The 26,649-nt window shown below is 44.2% G+C and overlaps 1 protein-coding gene across 5 annotated transcripts in view; it reads right to left on the bottom strand.

Annotated features, from left to right (window-relative positions):
• SORCS2 (sortilin related VPS10 domain containing receptor 2) overlaps positions 1-26,649 on the bottom strand; it is a 2,087,100-nt gene that overhangs the window by 170,253 nt on the left and 1,890,198 nt on the right. For all 5 annotated transcript variants that reach the window (XM_086964129.1, XM_086964126.1, XM_086964127.1 and 2 more), the window contains exons 15-17: positions 24,054-24,174; positions 20,246-20,379; positions 11,943-12,071 (exon numbers count right to left, since the gene is read on the bottom strand). In XM_086964129.1, the coding sequence (XP_086820255.1) occupies positions 11,943-12,071; positions 20,246-20,379; positions 24,054-24,174 (384 nt within the window). The remainder of the gene's footprint in view (positions 1-11,942; positions 12,072-20,245; positions 20,380-24,053; positions 24,175-26,649) is intronic.

Below are 26,649 nucleotides of genomic sequence, written 5' to 3'. Positions count from 1 at the left end.
AGCTCATACTAGTCAGAAAGGTGTGGGATGGGTCAGAAAAGGTGTCATGGTACAAAGGTTAAAGGAGTAGATTTTTTAAAAACAAAGATAAAATTTACTTATACATACATATATGCACACATGACAATTAGGGATTGATTACAATTTTGTTGAATGGGATTCTCCATCACATACATGACAGATATCCCGTCCACCGTATTATAAGTTCCATAGCATATAATGGAACCTGCAATACGGCAGAAGGGATATCTGTCCGCCAAGATCGCAATTTGGCCCTTTGTAACATTTTTGTAGTTGGAATAAACCCCTCTTTATACGCACCCATATGTACATGGAAGCCGTAATAATTAATGATCTAATATACACATCTAGATTCTATATGTAAATGTTGGAAATTGGGTTTCTGGTTGGCTCAAGCCAAGAGGAAAACGAACAATGACAGAGCCAGCCAGAAATGAAGAACAAGTGAAGTGGACCTTGGTGGGGGAGACCAAGTGGATGTGAGAGACATCCAGGAGGGAAGTTTAGAACACCATTCGAAAGAGAGATCTGGTAGGTTGTTGAAGTGAAAGGAACAATGATCACGGCAGGGAGAGGAGATCAACAGTTATCGAGAAATGTGTCATGGTTTCAAAAAGTCATACCTCTACAGTAGGATGAAAGTAATGGGCAACGAGGGACCCCATCACAGGAGCCCATATCAGGGGAAGAGGAGATGGACCCTGCCGACCGGTGGGGATGCGAGCATTGAACCTAACGGAACAGAGGAAGAGAGAAAGCTAGGTGAGGAGTCTAGAGCTACATAGCAGGGGAGTGAGGGGGTAACTCAGCGTGGATATCCCTATCGGCTGACAGTAAACCCCGTCTGGACCTGAGATTACAAGACTTTGTTTAATAAATTATTTGCTGACCACATGGACTGGAAGTGGAGCCATGTTCAGTTGTTTTGATAATTATTGTTACAGCCCTTAGGAAAGTTTTTGAGAGATGTAGTGAGCCATCCAGCCACTACAATAGATTGTATCGCACTTCAGCCTTCCAGCCCTGGCGTGGACCGGAGGCAATAAATAAAGGTCTGACAATCGCTTGTGGTTGGCTGCACGTACCAAGTATTGCCTGTGTGTCACGCTAGTTGTTCTCTCCTTCGTGTAGGTCTGTAACCCCTGGTATCAGTCCCTCTACAATGCCGATTTCCCTGCTACAGCAGTACCAAGCAGGAGCAAATACTAAGTCTTCTACCAGCAGGAGCTTCAAAAATACTCCCACCCACTGGGAGCAGACTTTTGATCTGCTTCTCTGCTTGCAGAAATGCGGGATGGGAAATGGATCAAAATAGTGCTTTTCCTCGGAGGGAGCAGCATTATGGGCGGGAGCAATGCTGACTTCTGCTACATGTGGGGAACTGGCTAGGGCTGCAGGGTCTCCCACTGCGGTCCTCAATAACAACATGGTGGGTGCTCAGGGTGGGCACCAGGGCACCCAAATTTCACACTGTGGGCCACAGGGGATGGAGTTCCTTGGGCCGCAATCGGCCTGGCAAGAGGGGATGCATGTCCCCTACCTCTACAAAATGTGCCATGGCCATGCCCCAGGGTATGAGGTCCCTGGTGTTGAAATTGGCCCTGAGAGGGGGGCCACATGCCCCTCTCCCTGAAAAATGCACCTGCCCCGGAGGATGGGGTACCTGGGGCAAAATCCGTCCCCCTCCTCTAAACATAGCATTGCACCCTGGGGATGGGATCCGCAGGGCCGAAATCAGCTGTCAGCCTGGGGAGTGGGGCCTTATACCCCCTCCCCTAAACATAACACCAGGCTCCAGTGGCTGGCATTCCTGGAGCCAAAATCAGCCTGGGGAGGGGGGCCATGTGCCCCCCTCGTGGCCCCCATATGTCAGGAAATAAAGCCCGGCCCCAGTGGCTGGCAACTGCGGCCTGTGCAGGGAAGAGCATTGGGTCTAGGTGCGGGTGATTTCAACAGAGGACGACAAGGGAAAATGTATTATTTATTTAATTTTCCCTCATGGTCGTCTGGCAAATCTCCCTTCCAACATGGCCCCAACACTCTTACCAGCACGGGCCGTGGCTGGTGGCTAGCATTTTCAGGGCATAAAGAGGCTTGAGGAGGGGGGACCATGCTTCTCACTCCTATTTGAAATAACATGTATGGTCAGGGGGAAGGTCACCCCAAGGCTGAAATTGGCCCTGTGTGGGGGGCATCATGCCCCACTCCCCGTGTAAAATGCACCAGGTTCCTGGGGGTGGGGTCCTCGGAGCAAAAATCAGACCGGGAAGGGGGGCCACCTGCCTCTCTTCCCTAAACCTAACACCAGGCCCCAGGGGGTTGGGTCCTGAGGCTAAAATCGACCCTAGGGATGGTGTGCATGCCCCCTACTTCTAAACATAACGCTACGCCCTGGGGAATGGGCGCTGAAACGGCCAGGAGAGGTGGTCTGAGTTCCTCTGTCCACCTGCAAATAAAGCTGAGCCCTGAGTTACCAGGGAGGGGGATCGCACAGCCCTCCTTTCAACTAATATGTACGGCCCTGGGGGATAGGGTATCCAAGGTCTAAGGAGGCTCATGGAGGGAGGCAATTCAGCCCTCCTCCCCATTGTAAAAAAATAGACCCAGGGGGATGGGGTCCCCAGGGCCAGGTCTGTGGACTAACCCCACTGCTGAAGGCTTTTTTAACCTTAGAAATTCACTGAAAAAAACCAAAGGTTAAAGTAGCATTATAGCTAGGTGAATTTGTCAGTGACAACTTTACTGTTTTGAATTTTTTTTTAAAACACTAAATTAACCAGTTAACTATAACCCCCCCCCCCTCCTTGCACTGCTGATGACCTCACATATGACATCACTCAGGATGTGTTCTATGACATCATTTATGACATCACTGATGACATCATGAGTGTGCTAGTTTATTTATAGGTTATATAGTTTCTAGCTCAGCGTGTTTGGCACAGTGCTAATCTTATGCTTTAAGACTTTGCTGTAGAAATGGCAAAATACTTTGTGTTCCTACCTTGATGTGGATGGGACTGTGCTAATCATATGCTAAAAAACTTTGCTAGAAAACAGACATTTGACATGAGCAGATTCAGAGTGTCACTGGTGTTTTTAGGGTCTCTATACAGGAGGAGCTCACCACCTAAACTTGGGAGCTACCCAGAGTTCCCTGCTTCTTCTAAGCATAATTTATGCTTCACTCTGAGCCTGAAAGGGTATTGTTTTGACTTACACTGGGTGCTACCTTGTTTCTGGACAAAGCAAAACCTCTCTGGAGAGCTATAATGATAGGGAAACACGTGTCAGGGGTTGCTTTAATTCATTCCAGGATGGCATGGATGGTATTTTACTAATACAAAGCTGTCATGCTCTGTCTGGAGTGGTTTTTGTAATTTTACAGCTTGGCGTAAATGGCACTGTGCTAATGCTATGCTTAAAATTTCTCCTAGATACAACATCCATTTGAGGAGAGCAAATTCAGAGTATTGCTGGTGTTGTAGGGTGCTCTATACAGGAGCTATCTTCAAACAACATTGGTCCCATGCATACAAAAATTAGAAAAGAATAAAATATAGACCGAGTCAATCTACATTAAGAGTAGACACGTCCAGCCGGACAGTGGTCTTTCATAGTTTTACTTGAATTAGAAGTGGTTATATCACACAGAGTACCTTCCACAAGTCATCCAGTGTGGAACACAAGCCTGTGTCCAGCACTTACAGAACGGGTACAGAAAGTGGATATAGAGGGCAAAGAAGGGCTTTATAAGGCAAAACACAATTTTCTGTCATGAATGCAAATGTACAGAATATTTCCACAAAGCACCTTAAAACACATAGTAATCACGTTTTTGTTTTTGGTACTTAAAGGTCGACGGAGTTTCGGACCCCTATTAAATCACGGGGACCATCATCAGGACATTTTCAGTGAAAGCCTTAACAATAAATAAGCCTCTAAATGCCTAGAAGGGGAAAAGAAAAAAGGGGGAGATATATACATTTAAATACATTGATTAAGAAGTCTCAACAAGTGACTTAGATAGACCAGTTCGCGATGTGCAAATACCTAGGTGAGAATAAGTTGCCAAACAATGGCTCGAGCGAACATGCAAGTGACTGATGCGGTAGTACAGCTGATTTCAAGTGTTTAACAACCGGTTGTGAGTCAAGTTGTGCGTGGAGTCATGCTGCAGAGCAGCCACAGAGATCAAGGCTTGTGGGTGGTTGTGGCTAAAGAGTGAACTGTTCCGTTTCAGGAGTATTAAAATTAGAACGAGATATGGGGGGTGCTTGTGATTATGGCAGGCTAGCGCACAGAGCAACGTGAAGTCGGCGCTTGGAGTTTCAGGAGTACCGCGCATGCACGTAAGTGGTCTTGGAGTAGCAAAATTAGAATGAGATGAGGGGGGTGCTGGTGATTATGGCAGGCTAGCGCCCAGAGCAACGTGAAGTCGGCGCTTGGAGTTTCAAGAGTGCCGCGCATGCACGTATGTGGTCTCGGAGTGGGTTTCTCACCTAGGTATTTGCACATCGCGAACTGGTCTATCTAAGTCACTTGTTGAGCCTTCTTAATAAATGTATTTAAATGTATATATCAGGCTGTCACGGGCGGTCCGAGTTCGAAGACCGGCACTTCGTAAAATTCTCTCCATAAGTCCCCTCCGCTTCCAGGAACTACTCGGACACTCCAATAGATGCAAAATGATTTATTATGCAAGTGGAAAACGACGCATTTCGGTATAACACCTTGTTCACGCTTGTAAATTCATAAACACCCCATGTTTAAATACACTTCTGATTATTCAGTGATTAAACAAATGACTCACCCCCCGTGTGCAAAGTAAGCAACTGTCGCGGCCATGTCAAAATATGCAACATAACACACCAATATATATACAAATACTGAGATTGAAATGCATTTCTTTTTCACAGATAAAATGGATGATTTCATTCTACTGTATATAATTGTAAAAAACATTTCCATAAAAATATATTGTCTCACGCAAAATTGTGTTGTTGCAAATAAATTACTGCAAAATAGGACTACAAATACATTGATATTCTGGGAACTGCTCTGCACATTGCAACATACAGAACAACTACCGAACTGCATCGTGACTATAATTCATCATCGAATGGAGCCCAGAGTTCTTCTCGCACTTTGAGCAATAAAACTTTCAATGAAACTTTATTGCTGTCGATCACAATTAACAGCAATCTAGCCCCAGTGGGCACAGTGTTGCTATTTAGAGTCATGCTTACAACGGTGCCGCCCAAGTGGGCTAATCAATTCACCATTCTAGTATTTTATAGACACAACTCCACTTTGTATCTTTTTGTGTGGTATTCTAACTGCTTTATTGTTTGAATGGTTGCACAAATAGTTTACATATTACCTCTTAAGTTAAGCCTAACTGCTCTGTGCCAAGCTACCAGAGGATGAGCACGGGTTAATTTAGGGTGTGTATCTGATCTACCCTGACTATGATTGTGGTTCCTGCTTCAATAGGGTGCATACCTCTTCCAAATAGAAACCTAATTTCTTTCAATTGTCTTTTTATATGTCTATACAATGAAGTTCTTTAGAAGCATGAGGAAAGCAAGCTGGACTGTTTGGCATGGAGGGGAGACTTTCCCATGATGCAGTATTCTTAAATAATGAGTTTTTATATTTTGCAAGCAAGGCAGGAACAGTAACATTTGTGTCTTCTTGAGAAATTGTTTGTTAGTTCATATATTTCAAGATAATTATTTTTGAGAATCCCACAGCTTTATTTATTGTCTGAAACTTAAGCATATGCAGTAGTATTCCTGCTCATTCATAGTTAAAAAACAATACATTTTTAACGTCCTAGTGATTTTGGCCACCAGATCTGACAAATCAGGTACTAACATTTCTCAGGTGTGTGTTTTCTACAACCCTGGTCATTCTTAAAGTCAAATTTCCATTTGTTTGATGTATGTTAAAGTCGAAATTTCTTTGTGTCGAAAGGAAAACTATACCAGCCTATAGGCCCAATGTGCCTGATGGTTTACCACAGGAGCTGTTCCCTTGATGGCCCAGTACATCAAAATTCTGTTTCTATTGTTCACATTGTGCAACCACATTTAAATCATCACCTCCTGTTAAGACTAAGCACCAATCCATCCTTTGAGGTAGCGTGCACCCGATAAATATTTTTCATTCATCCATTCACTCTGTATGAATGGGTTTAAAAAGCCACACAGCACAGACTTCACCAATGAAGTAAATTACACTATGAAATTAGCTGGAAATTCAAGAGATATATTAATTACATGATAGTTTAAGTGCTGTCAAAATCTGTGTGTGCCTTGAATTCTATCACCTGGTTCCCTTCACCTCTCTAAAAGAGGACGTTTTTCATAATCTTAACAATATTTATAAACTTCTGGTAGTAGCATCGCAACGGGTTAAGTGTGGTTAAACCTCTAGTAAGCAGCTATCCTTTTACAAACAATATTTATAACAAGGGGTGGTGAGGGACAGAGTCTCTGAATTAAGCAGAAAGCTCTCACCCAGTCAAGAGATCAGGGCTAGATCCAACACCGTTTTTTAGCTCACTGCACCATCCCAGTTTCAGAACCTGGCTGTATGCAAATTAGTCTGTTCCTGTCCCAGTGCATGATGGGAACAGGGCAAACCAAACTACAAAAGCCAATTCTTTCACTGGGAAGGAAACAAGCTCCCGGGGACCGGTTTCTGGCATTACAGCCGTCTTCGGCCCGGTTTGCTTGAATCCTGATGGTGCAATGAGCAAGGGTCTCACATCTGAGAATACCCTTCCACGCTTAGGGTGGACAAAATATTTATAACAAGGGGTGGTGAGGGACAGAGTCTCTGAATTAAGCAGAAAGCTCTCACCCAGTCAAGAGATCAGGGCTAGATCCAACACCGTTTTTATAGCTCACTGCACCATCCCAGTTTCAGAACCTGGCTGTATGCAAATTAGTCTGTTCCTGTCCCAGTGCATGATGGGAACAGGGCAAACCAAACTACAAAAGCCAATTCTTTCACTGGGAAGGAAACAAGCTCCCGGGGACCGGTTTCTGGCATTACAGCCGTCTTCGGCCCGGTTTGCTTGAATCCTGATGGTGCAATGAGCAAGGGTCTCACATCTGAGAATACCCTTCCACGCTTAGGGTGGACAAAATATTTATAACAAGGGGTGGTGAGGGACAGAGTCTCTGAATTAAGCAGAAAGCTCTCACCCAGTCAAGAGATCAGGGCTAGATCCAACACCGTGCTCCATCAGGATTCAAGCAAGCCGGGCCGAAGAGGCTGAAATGCCAGAAACCGGTCCCCGGTAGCTTGTCTCCTTTCTGGTAAAGAATTGGCTTGGTAGTTTAGTCTGCCCTGTTCCCATGATGCACTGGGCCAGGGACAGACTGATTTGCATATAGCCAGATTCTGAGCTGGGATGGGGCAGTGAGATAAATAACGGTGATGGATCAAGCCCTGATCTTTGGACTGGGTAAGAGTGGTCTGCTCAATTCAGACACTCTGTTCATCACCACCCCCTTTTGTAAATCGATTTTGGCCACTATAGGTGTGGCAGGGTATACTCAGACATGAGTCCCTTTCTCACTGCTCCATCAGGATTCAAGCAAGCCGGGCCGAAGAGGCTGAAATGCCAGAAACCGGTCCCCGGTAGCTTGTCTCCTTTCTGGTAAAGAATTGGCTTGGTAGTTTAGTCTGCCCTGTTCCCATGATGCACTGGGCCAGGGACAGACTGATTTGCATATAGCCAGATTCTGAGCTGGGATGGGGCAGTGAGATAAATAACGGTGATGGATCAAGCCCTGATCTTTGGACTGGGTAAGAGTGGTCTGCTCAATTCAGACACTCTGTTCATCACCACCCCCTTTTGTAAATCGATTTTGGCCACTATAGGTGTGGCAGGGTATACTCAGACATGAGTCCCTTTCTCACTGCTCCATCAGGATTCAAGCAAGCCGGGCCGAAGAGGCTGAAATGCCAGAAACCGGTCCCCGGTAGCTTGTCTCCTTTCTGGTAAAGAATTGGCTTGGTAGTTTAGTCTGCCCTGTTCCCATGATGCACTGGGCCAGGGACAGACTGATTTGCATATAGCCAGATTCTGAGCTGGGATGGGGCAGTGAGATAAATAACGGTGATGGATCAAGCCCTGATCTTTGGACTGGGTAAGAGTGGTCTGCTCAATTCAGACACTCTGTTCATCGCCACCCCCTTTTGTAAATCGATTTTGGCCACTATAGGTGTGGCAGGGTATACTCAGACATGAGTCCCTTTCTCACTGCTCCATCAGGATTCAAGCAAGCCGGGCCGAAGAGGCTGAAATGCCAGAAACCGGTCCCCGGTAGCTTGTCTCCTTTCTGGTAAAGAATTGGCTTGGTAGTTTAGTCTGCCCTGTTCCCATGATGCACTGGGCCAGGGACAGACTGATTTGCATATAGCCAGATTCTGAGCTGGGATGGGGCAGTGAGATAAATAACGGTGATGGATCAAGCCCTGATCTTTGGACTGGGTAAGAGTGGTCTGCTCAATTCAGACACTCTGTTCATCACCACCCCCTTTTGTAAATCGTCTTTTACAAACAATGGCACCTGAAAAGTTTAACAAGCTTGCAACAAAAGGTGGAAAAATGCTCCACCTAACTATATTCCTGTCACACCTATGACTTCTTGGGTTGCTTTTTGCTATTCACATAACTATCAGCGAAGGCTGCTACTGATCAACTGACATGGGTGATTCAATTGTTTGATAACGGGGACGAAAGCGAGTGCTTAATTTGAGCTGGTGGTTGCTGGTGGGGGTGGCAGCACTTATTTTTGAGGACTGGTACATATTTTTCCGGATCCAAGGAAAAACACATATATTGATAAAATGGAGGATGAGAAAGATGGCAAACTGTCCCAAAAAGAGAAAGCAGGGACCTGCAAGAGTGAGATAATGGGGCCAGAAGCATCTGGTTGTGGATTAAAGAGGCATGAGGTGGATTTTAGGTGCTATTCATTTACTTGCTCTGGCTGTGAGCTTCTGAGCAGCTCTCCGGGCACCAGCTCTCTTTCTTTTACAAATTAAGCACTGACATTAGCTAACATCTCTCATGCACAGAGTGTTAAGTCATGTCAGTAACCTCATCTATCTGTAGACCTCCGGGGGTACCCAGTGTGAATATATTTAGTTACTTTGCTACCTAATGAGCAGAGACGTAGCCTATCTCTAGCCAATGTGTGTACATCTAACTTCTGGGCTAACCAATGGGCCTATATAACACCTAGTCACTGTGCATAGTGCATGTGTCTATCCCCTTGGATAGCCAACAGGCATATAGTTAGCCTCTGAAATAGACAATGTTTATATGAGATTCAATGCATTCATCGATGAAAATGAAATCTCACCCGTTGTGAACTCCAAATCATCCTCCACTCACAAATATGTAGTCAAGCAGGTCCTGAGATCAAGGCCCAGGATTCTGATTGATAGGTCAAAGGTGGGAGGGTGCATAGCTGGCTGGCAAACACTCGGGCAGAAACCTCCTGATCAATCCCATGAATAGGCGCAGCAACTTTAAAATGATCAATGGCGATTGCCCCAATAAAGCACACATGGCCGGATAGGGTATGCACGCTCCTAAAACACTACTTCTGATGCTACATGAGTTCGGAAGACATAGCCAATCAGAAGGTAGCACATGTAGTGATCATGTGCCCCTCATTCCGGACATCAGGACATGTTATCCTCTCGCCACATTGTGCCCACGCGAGGTCGAGAACTACCTTTGGTAACCACTAGATGATCAATTTATGACTCCAAAGGCAGCAACCAACATTTCTCATCATATACGGTACGCCGGAAACATTATAACCCACTATGTTTTCTATAAAAGAAGGACACAGACTGATATTAAATCGAGACTGTCCTCAGTCCTAGTGCCTGTTACTGTTCTCCCGGCCGTAATGTTTAATTAGACAAACTGTTCCTGTTTTGACAAACACCTCTTGTCTTCTGTTTTTTAAGGAATTTCAAACTCAAGTAATACCAATGAGTGTAAACTAAACCAACCCCTGTTGTCTCAAACACTAAACACGGTGAAGTAAGCCTATTTGGGGTTATTATGGGGCACGTTTATCAAGAAGTCACGCAGCGCAGAAAGCCACCTCCCTGAGCTTCATGATAGGGAAAGAACAGGAATGAGCCGTATTTAACCATATATGGTGCCGTCCTGTCTTTTCCTTGTGCTGGCGCACAACGTGCAGCCTATCGTCAATGCAGGCACCCTAGCACCATCGTGCAAGGGTTCATGCGTTGTATGCAGGATTGTTTTTGTGCCCAAAAACAGTCCCCTGAAGAATTTCCTTCTTTCTCTGTGTGCTGCAGAATGCACGGTGGCCCTATGCGGCTTGATATATATAACTTAATTGCGTCACTCTTGCGCCCCGTTGCGTGGCGCAAGGGCGCCATAACTGTTTGATGAATATGCCCCTATATATTTACTGACATTGAACGTTCCCATTCTGACAAAGAGGCTGCAAATTCTGCCTCTAACTTTGCTCATATGTATTTTATTCAGAAAATAATATAACAGTGGCATAGAATGAACTATCATAAATACTTCATGTATTCACTGAACTGTAATTACCATTCTATTAGAAACTGTATAAAGTTATGTTTGATGATACGACTTTTCACTAGTGGAATAACAAACACATTATTGAGTTCACACAGAGATCCAAATATTTGATCTATGCCCTCTATGAAAAATACACCTGTGTGTCAGGTTCTGAGACCCGATAATTGCGCCTGCCTAAAGTTGGGACTTCATGTCCCAGAAGTCCTGGCGGCTTGAAGGCGGGACCTTTAAAAACCCTCTGGACCCGGAAGTCGGGTTGTATTGGATTTGGTGTTTTGTGCTGGATGAAGAGCGGGCGGCTGCCCGTGCATAGTGGGATCCGTGCTGTGGTGCTTCGCCGTGTTGCTCATGCGAAGACACAGCCATCGTAGGAATCACCAAGGAAGGGGGAGAAGCGTGTCGGCTGATGCATTCTGGTGATGCGGTGGTGCTTCGCGGTTTTGCCTACGCGAAGACACCGTCACCTTCGGACCTGTTACAACAGCAAGGTAGCGCTTCAGCAGTTGCGATTAGGAGGCGCTGTAGTGCTTCGCTGAGGGTTTGCAAAGACACAGACGCCGGCGGAATCCCTGAGTGGTAAGAGAGATTCTCACGAGGGGGAGTGCCTTGCGGTGCAAGGAGAAAACTACTCTGAATCTGCCAAGGAGCCCAGTAAACTGTTGACTCTGTGTGTGTTGGTAGGAAAACGAGTAGGCTCACTTCTCTGAGGAGTGTTCTTGTTTTCTGTGGTTACTATTTCTTGTTACTTTCCGGGCTCTGGTGCATTTCTTTTTGATACTGTTCTAGCTTCTGTGACGTAACACAAGAGGGGGTGCCTTATCGTTTCTATTGCTAAGAGGACTTGTTATCGGCGTTGCATGACGGTCTCCATAGTGTCCTCGTGGTGTGTATCACTGGTAGGTACAAAGAAGTCTAGATCCAAGAGGTACATAGTAGGCGCGATAGGGGAGTAATGATGTGCTTATGTTCCTATTGGAGGATTCCAAAGGGCAGCATTCAGGAGGAGAGCGTTAGGCGTCAATGAGGTTCTACCCGCTGATACTCTTAGCAAGGTATGATTACGAAAGCAGTGGTGTATAAAGACAGATAGGTGTCCACGAATACTTATAACAGGCTCTCCCTTTGTTTTCCAGATTGGCAGTCTCCAGGCCGCACCATCTTGGCCGTTTACATTTTTCCCTCGCCTGACCGCCTCTAAGTTTGGGTGTTTGATTAGAACCAAGCTTGGGGAGGTCTGGAGGTGGACCCTTTGAGCATCGCCTGGATCCCGAGGAGCGTGTAGTTCTTGACACTGTGTTCTTACCCTGTGCTGGTAGTGTAGGCCTGGCCCAGCAGGCAGTCTTCAGGGGGGGCTTCTGGGTCAAACCAAAACTCAGCAAAACATTTATTGCTTTCTGATTCTGGAGCTGCTGCACGTTCAAATCCATAATCACTAAAAGAAGAGAAAGAATGAGAAATTATTTTGCACATACACTCAAATCGAATTTCTACAAATTAGTTCTAGATATTTGACAAATAATCGAATGGCTTTTGATTAAAAGGTGCTGCACAGTCATCACAGACAGTGTTTCAGGCACTGTTTGCTCCTGGCTCCACACTTTGGAGAGTCCAGCACCAAAATAAATCCGTTGATCCAACCATTGAAAAATACAAATGTTAAAGTAAAGTTATAGTTAGGTGAATTTCTTAGAGACAACATTAACATTTTGAAGTAAAAAAAGACACAGAAATTCAGCAGTTATGGTTAGCAGCACGATCTATAACATACACCCCGCCATGCACTGCCTATGACCTCACATATGACATCACTCATGACATGTTCTATTATATCATTTATGACTTTACTGATTACATATCAAATATAGTCACTCATCGGGACATATTGCTGGCTTGTGGGGAACAACTACTCCAGGACGTCAGCATGGGCAAATAAGGAAAGTGAGTCAAATACAGGTATGCCAATAACCAGAATCTGAGTGAGAATTCACTCGCGTTCTAAAACCGTTGCACCCCCTAGCTAGTTCTCGTAGATTTGGGAAATTCTCCAATTCAAAGTGACCTGAAGATTTCCAAGTAGCCTTAATTTATCAGCAGCAGCACCGTAATAACTATGCATGACAGGCTTTTGAGTGTTCATTGGAATATTTTTACCCATTGCTCTGGGACACAGATCCGCTTAAAATCCCTAGGCCAGGAGGGAGAAACCTTAAGTTCAGAGGATGAGCATTAAGAGGTCCAAATCGGGTATCATTTTCGAATATAGTTTATATGGTGCTGCACTCATGCATGTCATAAATATGTCATGACCGAGAAGCGCGAGGACAGAATTGCATCTAACATAGCTGCGCAATGCGCGTGCGCCAACATGGAGATTCCGGCAAGTGCAATAAGGGGCTGCAGGGGAGCTCAATGACAGCCCATCTCCTAGTACATCAGGAATGGATTGCCATTTTTCGAGGCATCAATCCCCGCTTTTTGGGCAATGCGCAATGTGCATACGTAGAACACATCTGCAAGAAATCCCCACAAATAGGATTTGGGGGTATTCATTTGTACACGTTCTCACTAGAATTAGTACAACTTTAATTAATCAAATAAACAAGTGAAGAGTTTAAATTGTGATCATTTCTTTCGTACCATATTTTGAGAAACACTTTCAATGAAACTGTAATTACACAAAAAATTCAAAAATTCTCAGCAGAGCAGCATTTTACTACTGTTGCGTATTACAAAACACTCATATTCCATTAAACTGTGGCAGCTATGAGAAACCCACGTCAATGATTTTTGCACCCATTTTGTCACTACTATTGATTATACTGTGGGATGTTTCACGCTCCAAAACACTTCACTGTTATGAGCAGTAACACATGCCCAGTGCTTAATTTGTGGTAGTGTTTGCTAGTGATTGGCACCTGCACTTATTCCAAAACACCAGCACTTATTTGAGAGCCTACGTTATTGGATTTGTAAAGCGTATGTCTGCCGCAGCAAAAGGGCTTCCCAGCGTTGATTCCACAGATTACCAGACAGAGGAGGCGGGGCTGTGGATTATTCAGGGAAAAGCCAGGTCTTTCCTGCCTTTCTAAAAGCCACATGATTCTGCATGCTCCTGATAGTACTTGGGAGAGCATTCCAGAGAGAAGAGCTAAGGCACGGAATGACCACAATCTTCTAACACAGGGGACAAGTGCCAGACGTTGGTTCAAGGAGCCCAGAGCACGTTATTGCACATAAGGGGTAAGGAGATTATCTAGAATGAAAGGGGCTTGGGCATATTGGATGCTATAAGAGATGCACAAGGTCTTGAAGTGAATTCTCTTCTCAACCGGAACCCAATGCAACTTACGTATGGATTTGGAAATAGAACAAAATGTAGGGAGCGCGAAGAGAGTCCAAGCTGTGGCATTCTGCGCCCTCTGAAGCTGATTAAAGCCAGCTTTATGGGCACCAAGGTAAAGGGAATTACAATAATCGAGTCTGGAGAGTATAGTAGACTGGATGGTGGTCTGACATGTTTGAGCATCAAAGAACCGAAATAGAGGCTTAAGTCCCTGTGGAAGTCTGGAACAACTGCCAGCCACTAATTTAATCTGTGCCTGAAAAGTTAGAGCAGAAACAACCCACACACCCAGGTTTTTTACAATTTTCTTAGAAAGCAGGGGGCTCCCAGCGCGGCGGGCCACCAACGATCGCTCCATAGATGTGTGACTCATTCCAGAAAAAAAATCTCATATTTACTTGCATTCAACTGAAGGCAGTTAGCTGCCCTCCAATCCGCCATGGCCTTCATATCATTCTGAAACTTGGCTATATGTTAGTTTGAATAGTTAGACAGAGAGCTCACAATCTGAGCATCATCAGCGTAGGAGACCATGGAGAGCTCCCTACATTTTGCAACTCCAGCTGGGGGTAGTATGTATATATTAAATAGTGTTGGGCTCAGACCTGAGCCCTGCGGGACCCTCTGATGTGCGGAATGCGCCTGAGAGCCATATTGAGGGGAATCCCTTGAAAGGATCTATGGATAGGAAAGATATGCATCAGGGCAGAGCGGTGTCTCTCAAGCTAATCTCTTGTAAACGTTGCAGCAAAATCTTATGCGATACACTGTCGAAGGCGGCACTGAGGTCGAGAAGGATCAAGACTGAGGTATTGCCCTCATCCAAAGAACTCTGCAGATGTTCAGTAACTACCAGCAGAGCTGATTCAGTGCTGTGACAGGGTCTAAAGCCATTCTGCCAGGGGGCCAATATTTTGTTGGACTCAAAATAGTTGATCAGAATTGGGTTGATGTAAGACTCAGTGACTTTGGCCACTAAAGGAAGCTATGAAATAGGGTGAAAGCTTTCTGGTTTAGAGGCATCCAAGGTCGACTTTTTTAGCAGAGAAATGGCGTTAGCAATTTTCCATAAGGCAGGAACCTCTGCAGATGCCAGAGACAGATGTATCTACTCGCAGATGTAGGTGGAAGCTGAGGTAGGAATTTCAGAAGCTGATCTGGTTTAAGTGGATCAGCTGGTGATCCTGATTTTATTTTATTACAGAGGGTACTCAATACTTCATAGGGTAGTGCGGGGAAGGAGGATAATAAGGTGCCAAAGCAACTGAACAGATCTATATGACCTTCAGTGCTAGCAGAGGGGGGAAAAGATTTGAAAATGTCCTATACATTTTTGACCAAAAAAAAGTAGCTAAAGCCTCGCACTGAGAGTTCGAAGTGATGGTAGGAGTACTTGCCGAGGCGGGGTTTTTAATTTCATTCAACAAGGAGAAAATAAATTCTTTTAGCAGGATTCCTGCAGTTTTTAATTTCTTCTGCGCATTAGTTGGCTCACGTTTTTTGTGTAGGTTTATTATAAGCCTTAATAGCTAAACGATATTATATCTTGAGGGCAGGGTCCTAGTAGCATCTGCATTTGCGTTCAAGAACTTTGCAATGTTTTCTCATCCTAGTTAGATTCCCATTAAACCAAGTACTGGACTGTGTTCCATGGCTATACGTGTATTTGGCGGGGATACATTTGTCAAGGGTATGCGTGAGCCATTCGTGTAGAAGGCTATTAGCTACTTCAATATCAGCAGGCAACTGAAGCATCTAAGTAAGTAGAATGTCTTGAAAATGATTGCCATCTAACTTGTGCCAAGGCCATATCAGAATAGGCTTGGAGTGGGTGCGCAGAGGCGGGGTTTCACCCTGAAGTGTCATAGAGATGAGAAAATGGTCTGTCCAGGCCATGGGGATGGGAAGACAAACTTTTAGGGAGGGTATATTGGTGAGAACGGGGTCTAAAAGGTGACCACCGGAGTGTGTCGTACTGGGGACACATTGTTATAGTTGACAGGTTGCGCGATCCGCCAAAAAACTGGTGATCTCACTGTCTTGTCAGGCCTCCAAGTGGAGGTTAAGGTCCTCCATGGTATTAAAATTAGCAGATTTGGTTGCCAAAATGTTGACTAAATTGATAAGTGATTCCCTGACATTTTTTGACGGGGTGGGGTGTCGGTAGATAAGCAGTCCTGATAAACTTAAATTACAATTTAGTGAGATTTGAAAGAAGCCGCTTTCACAGTCAGCAATCATCTCACGGATGAAACTACAAACGTAGCTGGTTTTACAAATGACCGCAATACCTCCTCCTCTGCTGCCCTTTCTATTAGGTTTCTTTATGAAGTATCCCTGAGGTAGAGCCAACTGGGGCTCGGCCTCCAAATCATGGGTAGGCCAGGTCTCTTTTAAAAAGAGAATATCAGGTACCTCTTATTGGATCAGGTCAAACGCATAAGCATGGTGCTTTACCAGTGAGCGGCAGTTACGACTAAGAAATTTGAAAGTATGGAGGGAGGGCATCACAACATGGCCGCCTATTCTGATTTTAAGCTTGCATTGCCCACAGCAGAGTGGGCGATCTCAGATGGGCTTGCCTTTGGCACGCCTTTGACGCACCAGTGGCGCGCCCCCTGCATGCGTCTGCGCTGCAATCCGCATGAAATAGCTGGGGAGCACAACTGGCTCCTCCCAAGATTGCATCTGATTGGGCAAGCCACCCAATCAGTGCAATGCAACGCCGAAGGCGGAAGTAGGACACTTCAATTAAAACGAAATGAAAAAGAAATGAAACAGAATATTTCTAAAAACACAGCAGTACCTCACAAAAGTGGAGCCTCTAAATGCTCCTGTAGGTCAGGTAGAAACAGGAATCCACATGACTACACTGTCTGTCTATGTCTGTCACTAAAGTGTTCAGCGTACTTCCCAAAAAATATTTAGGCGGTGTGTCCATGCTATGCTTTTTGCTTGAGTTGACCTGGAATAATTCGAAAACATCACACACAGCATGTGATAGTGCTGACAGGAACAGTGGATAGTGCCAACCACTGTAGCTTCCTGAGGAATACCTCAGACCCTAGTAATTATATTTCTGCATGCCACACCATGTTTGGAACATGTCTTTGAACTTCCTGCAACTTAACCAATATCTCCAATATCCAATACCCTCCCCACCACACACTTTTGAAAGGGCTCTCAAGAACCAGTGAATATACTGCACGTTGTGGCCCTGCCAGGGGTAAGAAGTGGTATACAAGTGCTCCAAAACAATACTGTACAATTACATTTGTTGAGACCATCAGGAGATACCTAGAGCCCTTATGACTGATGCCTAGGCTGAAACTGACAATAGAAGCCTGACAGTGAAAACATAAGACACGTAAATAGGTTGATGGGTTTCGTAGCAATGGTCTTTTGTTTACGTAGCAGTGTGCACCACAAGCAGTGATGGGCGGTGATCGTCAACATTGGAGGGGTATCGGGGGACTGCGGGACAAACCCAAGGGTGGGGGGGGCAAAAAGATCATTAAAATGTTTTTTAATTTACCTACCCGTGGTTTGCTCTCTGTGTTTTTTTCTTTCTTCTGGAGTCAGCACAACGGAACCTCATGGAGTCTCAGGCAAACCCCCTCTGCAGATGAGCAGCATGAGAGCATCACCAGGATTGGCTGGAGCGGGCTACCTCAAATCTCCAGCAAGCACAGGAGGCCTGTGCCTGTTCTCCACCCAACTGTCTGAGACAGCTAGTTGGAGAGGTTTACACTACACAGGTCAGGCTAGCCGTCGCAAGACAACTGGCCAAAGTGACTTACGCAGTGTAAACTGGTGGAGTGAGCACCATACCCTTCTGCCAGTCATTAGCAATGCCTCGCCCTCAAACACTGTTAAGGGTGGGAGCACTGAAAATAAAATGCTAATTCAATTTAGTATCATTTCATTTTTCACTTTTGCTGCACTTGTAGCAGGGGGTCGGCGCTCCTCCGCCCTAATAGGGGGGCCGCCGCTGACACATGGTTATCCTTACAAAGGCTGGGGTTTCTCCTCACAACAGCTTGAATTGGACCCTGCAATAATGATGGCATTGCATCCTTTAACTTAACCCTTTAATTGCTGCCGTCGGCCAACGGTCGTCACGAGCGCTACCTCCCCAGTGCTGCGCACGACCGTTGGCCGACGGGCCAGCATTCGTTCTCCGAACGTTCAGCACTGGGCGCTGAACGTTCGACGCTGGCAACGGGTTAAAGACAGCCTCAAATGCTTATTACTGAATCCAAATAAAAAATCATGAGGAAAGGGTATATTCACTTCAAGTTGATGCAATTATTCTTGAAGCAACGTCTTCTGCTCAAAAAATACTTCTTATTCATGAGTGAGACACTATCTTAAAACACCTGAACAATGACCAAGGCAATAAAGCAAATATTTTACTTTGCTAATCTTTGTGCCAAAGGAATGTTTGTAGCACATAGTAAGGTCAGTACTTTTAGAATTTTATTTCGGATCAGTCTTACCCATTTGTGTATGCAACCCAATAGTGTTCCCAGGCATGTTTTCACTTCCATCCCATTATAATCAATTTATCAGGCATTTTGCTGCCTCCTCTAACCAGTGTGGCTCACTGGTTAGAGGAGGCAGACCCGGACGCTGAGATCAGACCCGGGACCAGGGTTCAATTCCCGACGCGGCAGGGTCTTGAGCCCAAAATGTCCACGGACTCGGTAATTCTCGCTTTGGTGCCTACTCGAATCACAGGTTCACACTCTGCAACTCTGGGCAATAGCTTGCTTAATCTCCACTACGGCCCCCCGCGGCGGGATGCCTGGCTTTCACCTTGGGGATACCCAGTAGGGGCTATCTCACAGGGAAAAACCAGGACGGGTTCCCAATGCAAAGCGATTTGAGACCTGACGGTGATATTGCGCTATATAAAAACCCATCCATCCATCCATCCTCTTGGTAGGATATGCCATAATTCACCTGAGCCTGCAGCGTTTTGCTGCTAACAGAGTATACCAGTAATATCTGTTATCAGTTACTATTCCCCAAATATCTGAAACATGTTCATTTGAGCCTCCAGCACTCATTTCTGTGCACCAGCATTATTTATCTTCCACAGACTTTGACCCAAGACAAGAGTACGAAAAACACACGAAGGGGAAAGGAGGAGGAAAAGAAAGATGGAGAAACCACCAGAAAGGGAGCAGCAGGGTTGAAAAGAATTTTCAAGGAGTGAGATAAAGGTGCAGGGAAGATCTGGTGGTGAATTAAAGAGTCACAAGATGGAATGAAGACTACACACACTTAGAATTCAGCACACCGACACTCAATAGCTCCTCTGGGCTCTGACACAAAGGGGCATATTTACAAGGAAATGTCAGAGCACAGAGCTGCACCAAATTTGGCTGTGGCACGCTCTGACATTCCCAAAACCCAGGGATGCGTCATATTTACAACAATACAGTGCACCCCTGTGTTTTCCCTAAGGCAGGTGCTCAAATTTGCTGCCTAGCACCAACGGAGCCGTGCAAAGGTGCCCGTGTTGTAGGGAATGTTTGTGTATGTGCAGGAAGGTGTCCCTTCCTGAACATAAACAATGAATAATGGCCCTTTGTAACTTTTAGGTGTGCTGCAAAATGCAGCACACAAAGAAGTAGCAAATCATCATTATTTAACAACCATTAATGGTGTTTTGTTCTTTCTATATGTACTGCAGAAAGCAGCACACATAAAAAAATAAAAAACAAGGAGAAATAAAAGTATTTTTCCCTGTCGGCCTTTCTAATGTCTGCTATGGCATGGCGTTAATTTTTGGCACTGCCTCATATTTACACATCCTTATAAATCTGGGGTAACATCAAAAAGTAATGGGTATTGCAGTGGAACACCCACAGCAACACCCATTTCATGCCTCTTTCTAGTAAAGTGATGCCTGTAGAGGGGCTGTATTTACAATGCGGCGTTAAGCCACAAAAAGAGAAGGGCATATGGAGAAGGGCATAGTGCCACCAGAACATCCCTAAAAGTAACGTTCTCGTGGCGCTATCCTCTTGTAAATATACCCCTTATTCTTTTACAAACTAAGTACTGATGTTGATATGTCGTTCCCATGTCAATCCCACAATGATTTTCTTTCTGTGGTTCATATTTACTAGATTTTATAACCATGTCTTGGTTCACTGAAAACTTTGATAATTTTTCAGAAAGAAACATAAGGCCACAAGTAGTGTGAATAATAAACGTCACAATTGCATCCTCCTACAGAAGCGCGTACTTACCACATGAAGTCCGAGTCAGCACACTGACAAATTTTGGAGGTGAGGACAGATGTGAAGCTCTTCCCTTTTATACACCAGGATGAAGCTTTTCTTTTCCGGAAGCTCCTCTGCTGACCCATGATGCAGTGCTCACCCTAAACAAGAGAAGCATGTGAGAAATGTTAAGTAAAGTACCATGATGCATGGTGACTGAGGAAAATATATAGATCATTTCATATAGGAGTCATGTTTGATGTTACCCTTTCTGTAAAAGAGTACAGAAACTCACAGCAAATGCACAAGTATGAGCATTACAGCAACCCTTGCACACAAGATTGACCTTTTCAATGGTGGTAACATAGGTACAGGAGGGCTGGATCTTTAACATAATTTTGGCATAGCCACATAAAATAGATTTGCATTCAATGAAACTGAATGAAGCAAGTTTACAAAGTCTTGATTATTCATAAAATCTCTCATGCATTCAGCTCTCCTGGGCCTAGGTTGGTGACCTCTGTTTTTGAATTATAATAACACTTATTATTATAATATATATAAGTAGAATTGTGTGTTGTTTTCAGCATGTGTGTGCCCAGATTTGATCTAGTAAGCATTTGATATCTATAAATGAGTTTGGACACCGCTTCTCCACAGTTCCTATGATCGACATTTTAAAAGCGGCCACTCTCCATGCCACTGGAGTCAAGCTATCCTGGCTGATGAGGGCTGAGAGCCAGAAACCGGTCCTAGGATGCTTGTTTCCAGTCCAGGGAGTACCTGGCCTGGCAGTTCAGGCTGGACGGTTCCCATTGAGCGCAGGGTCAAGACTGATATGCATATGGCTGGGTCCAAACTGGAATGGCATGGTGAGCAAAATAATGATGGATTTAGGCCCAGATCTCTGTACTGGGGTGAATGTATAACATTGTTCTGCATTCTGTCCATCAATTATTCTTTTTGCACTCTTCCGAACCAGGCCAGCCGAGACAAGCTGTCTAGTGCTTTTGTGGTTTGGTCGAGCAGGGTCGCATAGTTAAGGGTCACAGTTCTGGAGCTAGTCTGGGCCAGCCGAATACCAAAGTAGGAGATATCTTTTTGTGTCCATTGAAACGGAAACTGGTGTTGAATGCTATCTACTATATCATCGGGGATCTATAGATTTTGTATTTGCGATTTAGTTAAATTGACTTAAGTAGCCCTTTAAACATGTCTCAGGCCTGCAATTGCAGAGCCTGTGTGTGCAGTTGTAAACTGTCATGTCGATCAGGTAAGTTAACCCTCTTGCCAGGCCCAAATCCTCCTTTTTAATACATGTAAGTCACCCCTAGGGAAGGACTGGATAGCCCAAGCGCAGGGTGCAGTCTATTTGAAAAGTAGAACACGTAGTTTTAAGCTTTACCTGTCTTAATAGTGAAACACTCTTAAGTTCGTGTTTCACTACTGCAAGGCCTATCCCTCCCATAGGATAAAATTGGGATTATCTTGTTACATTTTATAAGTGTAATTTCCAATTGGGAAGAGATGGAACCCCCAAGTTTGGAGACTGGAATGACATTTTTAAATCATAACTTTTGGTGAAGTAGAATTTTAAATTTTAATTCTGAAAATGGCAATTTTAGAGAGTTGGCGGTTTAAGTAATGGCATGAATGACCAAAGGAGTGCTTCTACGACGAAGACCAGCAAGTTACAAAATCAAGACGGAAGGCAATGACTGCTGGTGTGCAGTAGAGGACAATAATTGATCCAAAAAAATCTCATTTACGAGTGAAGGAGAGGAAAAATAGATTCACAGTGAATTTTAGTGTTCAATTCTACCACAAACATTTTGTGCATCATTTAGAAACAACATGAAATAACCTTTAAAGAGAAACAAACAAAAAGAATCCCGACGCAAGATACCATTTGTAACTAAAACGTTTTATTCTACAGGTCTGGGTCAAGAGGAGAATCCCAAAGTGACGTTTGGTTCAAAACGTATCAGCAGCTTAACAGAGCTAGGGAGTGTGTCTACACAAAAGAAAAAATATAGGCCTACATGGAATTGTGCATGGAACTAATTCACTGGCGTGAGCCCTGTTCTAAGCCTTAAATGAATTTAAAGGTCTGGTTGTCATCCCTAGGTAATAAGCCATAAAAAAAGAGGCTTAGTGAGGGTATTTGCTTTAGTACTCCTTGGATACTGTTAAATTCAGAACTGGGACAATCAATGTTAACATTTTTGATTGTGTGTTGTGATATTGTGGATAAGGACCTACTGTCTTGGTTATGTATTGATGTTTATTTGAGGTGGGACACACAATGTATGTAAATTGATATATTTTTCTGTTGATGTTGTTCCTCTGTCGACTCAATTACATTTTTTAATTCAAATCGGATTTGTAAAGCATGGCTTATCCCCCCGGGGGTATTCAGGCGCTGGGGAAGGGCAGGTCTGTCAAGCAGCCAGGTCTTGAGTGCTCTTCTGAAATCTGCGAGGGTGGTGGAGGTGGATTGGAAGGTTGTTCCAGGACTTGGTAGCAAGGTAGGAGAAGGAACGGGCCCCTCCTCTGGCTCGATGGATGATTTAGACGTGTGCAAGAGCTGGATGGGCTGAGCGGAGTTGTTTAGTGGGCTGGTGGATGGTTAGTCAGCGGTAGATGTAGGCTGATCTTATGTTGTGGAAGGTCTTGAACACGTGGGTGAGTAGTTTGAAGTGGCATCTCTTCTTGATGGGTGCCAGTGGAGGTCTCTAAGGTGGGGGTTATGCTTGAACGTTTTGGGAGATGCAGTATGAGTCTTGCTGCTGTGTTTTGGATGGTCTGGAGTAGTATCATAAGTTGGTTTGTTATTCCGGGGTAGCGTGAGTTTGTGTAGTCCAGTCTGTGAGGGCCTGTGTTACTGTTTTTCTGGTGCCGGGTAGTATCCACCTGAAGATCTTACAGAGCATTCGGAGGATCCATTCCCCTGGTGCTTCATGGAAAGCTCACTGTCCAGTATGATGCCTAGGTTTCTGGACTGGGTGGTGTGGGTTGGTGCTGGGCGGAGGGCCACCAGGAGTCATCCCAGGAGGATGGGGTTCGACCAATGATGAGCACTTCCATCTTGTCTGTATTCAATTTTAGGCAGTTGGACTTCATCCATCGCCTACGCAACTAGAGTACTTTGCAGTCGGCCAAGGCTGCTCCCTGTATCCGACATGCGCTCCAGTGTGGTCGGCTGAACTTTTGGTTTTGTCCCTGGTGAGTGAGACCAGATAGCCCCAGTTGTTGCTTTATGTTTTTAACAATTCATAACTCCAGTTATGCTTATTGGATTTTTATTCGTCTGGCCTTTTTTTGTTCATTACATTAACCTCTATTTTTCTAACCAGGTGTGGCATGTTTTTGTGTGGTGTTTTTACTGTATTACTGTTTAAAGTGTTGCACAAATGCTTTACACATTGCCTCTTAAGTTAAACCTGACTGCTTTGTGCTAACCTACCAGAGTGTGAGCATAGGTTAATTTATGGTGTGTTTATGACTTCGACTGACTAGGATCGTGGTTCCTGCTTGGACAGGGTACATACCTCTGCCAACCAGAAACCCAATTTCAGACAGATAGATAGATAGATAGATAGATAGATAGATAGATAGATAGATAGATTGATTCATGCCAAATAACAATTAAAAACTTCCAGAACTTTAGTAACACCTGTCAGGCAATTGCACCGAGAGATCTGCACTGGAACAATAGTAGAAATAGTTTGTCTTTTTGACCTCTCACTTGGCTGTTGGTGGTGAACGTTTCACACTCTAAGAAAATGAATCTGTACTGTCTAAGTTTCCATTTTTTACAATTCCAGGGTAATACCTCCAATGTCGTGAGGTCCCAGGACTCGTAGTCATTCTCTGTGCATTGGCGGGTGAAAGATGGTCGGAAGTCGACTTTCACTAGCTCCCAGTCAGAACGGAAACTTATATGACCAAAGATTCTGCAGAAAAGAATAATATTCAACAATGACACACATCATAATTGCAAGAAAACTTCTGAATATTCAGAACATATTTTTACTAGCAAGACTTTTCACCATTTAAATACACTTCTTTGTGTCAGTTTAGTACCCAAAGGAGTAAGCTACATTTAAAGGAACTTTTGGGGTTCTGCAGATTCAGGGCCAGATGTATCAAAGGGTTTTGCCCATTCTGTGTCTATGGGGAAATGTGTTGATAGATATGGCCCTTAGTCACTAGAAAATCAGAACGGCATCATTACGAAGTGGTTTATTTTGGTTCACAACATTACATACACAACAATATATGCACAAAATAGCAGTATCAGGAGAATAGGCATACTATCATTAGGCATTTCATGTATAGCCTGACTAGAATTCAATAAAACTGCAATAAAAATCCATGCATAAAGATTTAAATGTGTAATAACAAATTTCTATAATGCCCAGTGATGCACTCCTGGGAATACCTTCACTTATACAAGAGCTTAAACAATCTGGGGGTAATTTTGCAGAAGAGTAAAATCTTTTTCAAGAATAAATTCATATTTTATGAATAGTAAAACTGTGTTCAAACTCAAAAATGGAAGTTTTTGTAAACGATTTCTAACTTTGGTATTCCGATACCTTTGTGCACAGGGCACCTAAGTAATATAAAAGAGTCACGCTGTGTAACTATTGAATCAATATGTTATTCTCTTACCGCAGAAAACAAAAAAAATACACTTTCTCACGGAAGGCCAATCTATCATTGAAGGACAGGAATACATAAACCTAAAGGCATCATTACTTCTGTGTGCTCTAAAACAAGCACTGTGGGGGCTATTTTGACTCCACATATGTTGGAGGCATCAGGCCTTTAGGACTTAAAGTTGCCACAGAGTCTGACTCAGTGCTGCCAGCACCTCTGCTTCTTCATCTGCATCTCTGCATGATGTGACCTGCTATCTCCAGGGTTGCCACCTTTCCAAGAGAAAAATACCGGCAATTTGCTGTTACTTTAAGAGTCTACCAAGACCTGGACATGATACTTCAGGGGACTTTAAATACAATCGAAAGTCGAATCAAGCTTTTCTTTCTGCATTTCTTTACTTCAATTATTAATCTGAGGTCTTTAACTCAGCATAGAACACTGTTTTCTCTTTATATTTGCTGCTTGAATGATGTACAAATAAGCAGTGGCGGCCGGTAAACAGCCTTTACAACGAAACTTTTACAACGCACTACCATTACGACGCAACCATTACAACGCAAACCATTACAACGCATTGCGCTAGGGGGCGCTCTAGGATAGGGAATAGATTTAATTTACTATCCAACAGCTTCCCTACTATCCATGGGGACTGGAGTTGGAATAGTAAATTAAACTATTCACTATCCAGCACCCCAAAGCGCTATGCGTTGTAATGGTATGCGTTGTAAAAACTGCGTTGTAACGGCATGCGTGGTAAAAGCATGTGTTGTAACGTCATACATCCGTGGCGGCCAGCACAGGTAAGAGCGCTAGGGTGGTGGGCGAGGCGGGGCGTGGTGGTGGGGGGAGGTCATAGACGACGGGATAGGTAAAATTAAATAAAATCACTTACCCTGCACTCACTGCATTGCCGACTCGGCGATGGGGCGAGTGCAAACTAAGTGGTTTTATACATTTTGATTTTTTTTTTTTACCTATCCCATCGTCTGGCGACTTTTCCCCTCAGGCCGCCCCCAGCCCACCGCTCTTACTAATGCCGGCCGTCACTGCAAATAAGAGCGAAAAACAATGCCTTTATGTAGTTTTGCTTATTTTTGTACTGACCAGGGCATCAAAATAACTGTGCTGCCGGTAAAAAGAATGGTCAGGTGGCAGCCCTAGCAGTCTGGAATGCAGAGCACGTGACTTATTCAGAACCAGCTCAGAGAAAGCTCCTTTTGTCTATGTTCACTGCATGCACTGTTAATACTGTGTCTATGCAACCCCTGGATTCAAAGATTCCAAACTTATAGATGTTCGGTCCAGGCCATGGCAAACAACATCATGGCCTATAATCTCTCATTAATCCATGAAGGAAACGCTCACCAGTTCAACTGAGGACTGTGATGCAGAAAGTGTCACTGCTTGGACACTTACACCCTATGACTTAAAGCTCAGAGGAAAGTAGAATCCTGAAACAGTTTCATACCTCCAATGTGGGGTGCACCTTGACCAACGAGTGGCACAAGCAAAGTTCAAACAAATAATGTCTGTCAAGCTATTATTTTTCAGATGCTAGATAGAGTCTTTGAAATATACCTCTTATTTAGTTTCGTGGGCTGCTATAACAAGTAATGATTCTACAGGGGCCTACCACTGCATTCAGCTCTGAGCTTTCTGATGTTGTTTTTATAAATCACGCGATCTTTATGTTTTAGATTGTGTGATCGTTATTTGTATCTCACAAGAGCCACGTAATAAATTACTCATTCAAACGGTAGTGG

Source organism: Lissotriton vulgaris, chromosome 3_2, assembly GCF_964263255.1.
Source record: "Lissotriton vulgaris chromosome 3_2, aLisVul1.2, whole genome shotgun sequence".
Lineage (NCBI taxonomy): Eukaryota > Metazoa > Chordata > Amphibia > Caudata > Salamandridae > Lissotriton > Lissotriton vulgaris.
The sequence above is the reverse complement of the archived record's forward strand: the minus strand, read 5'-3'. Positions and strand labels throughout refer to the sequence as shown.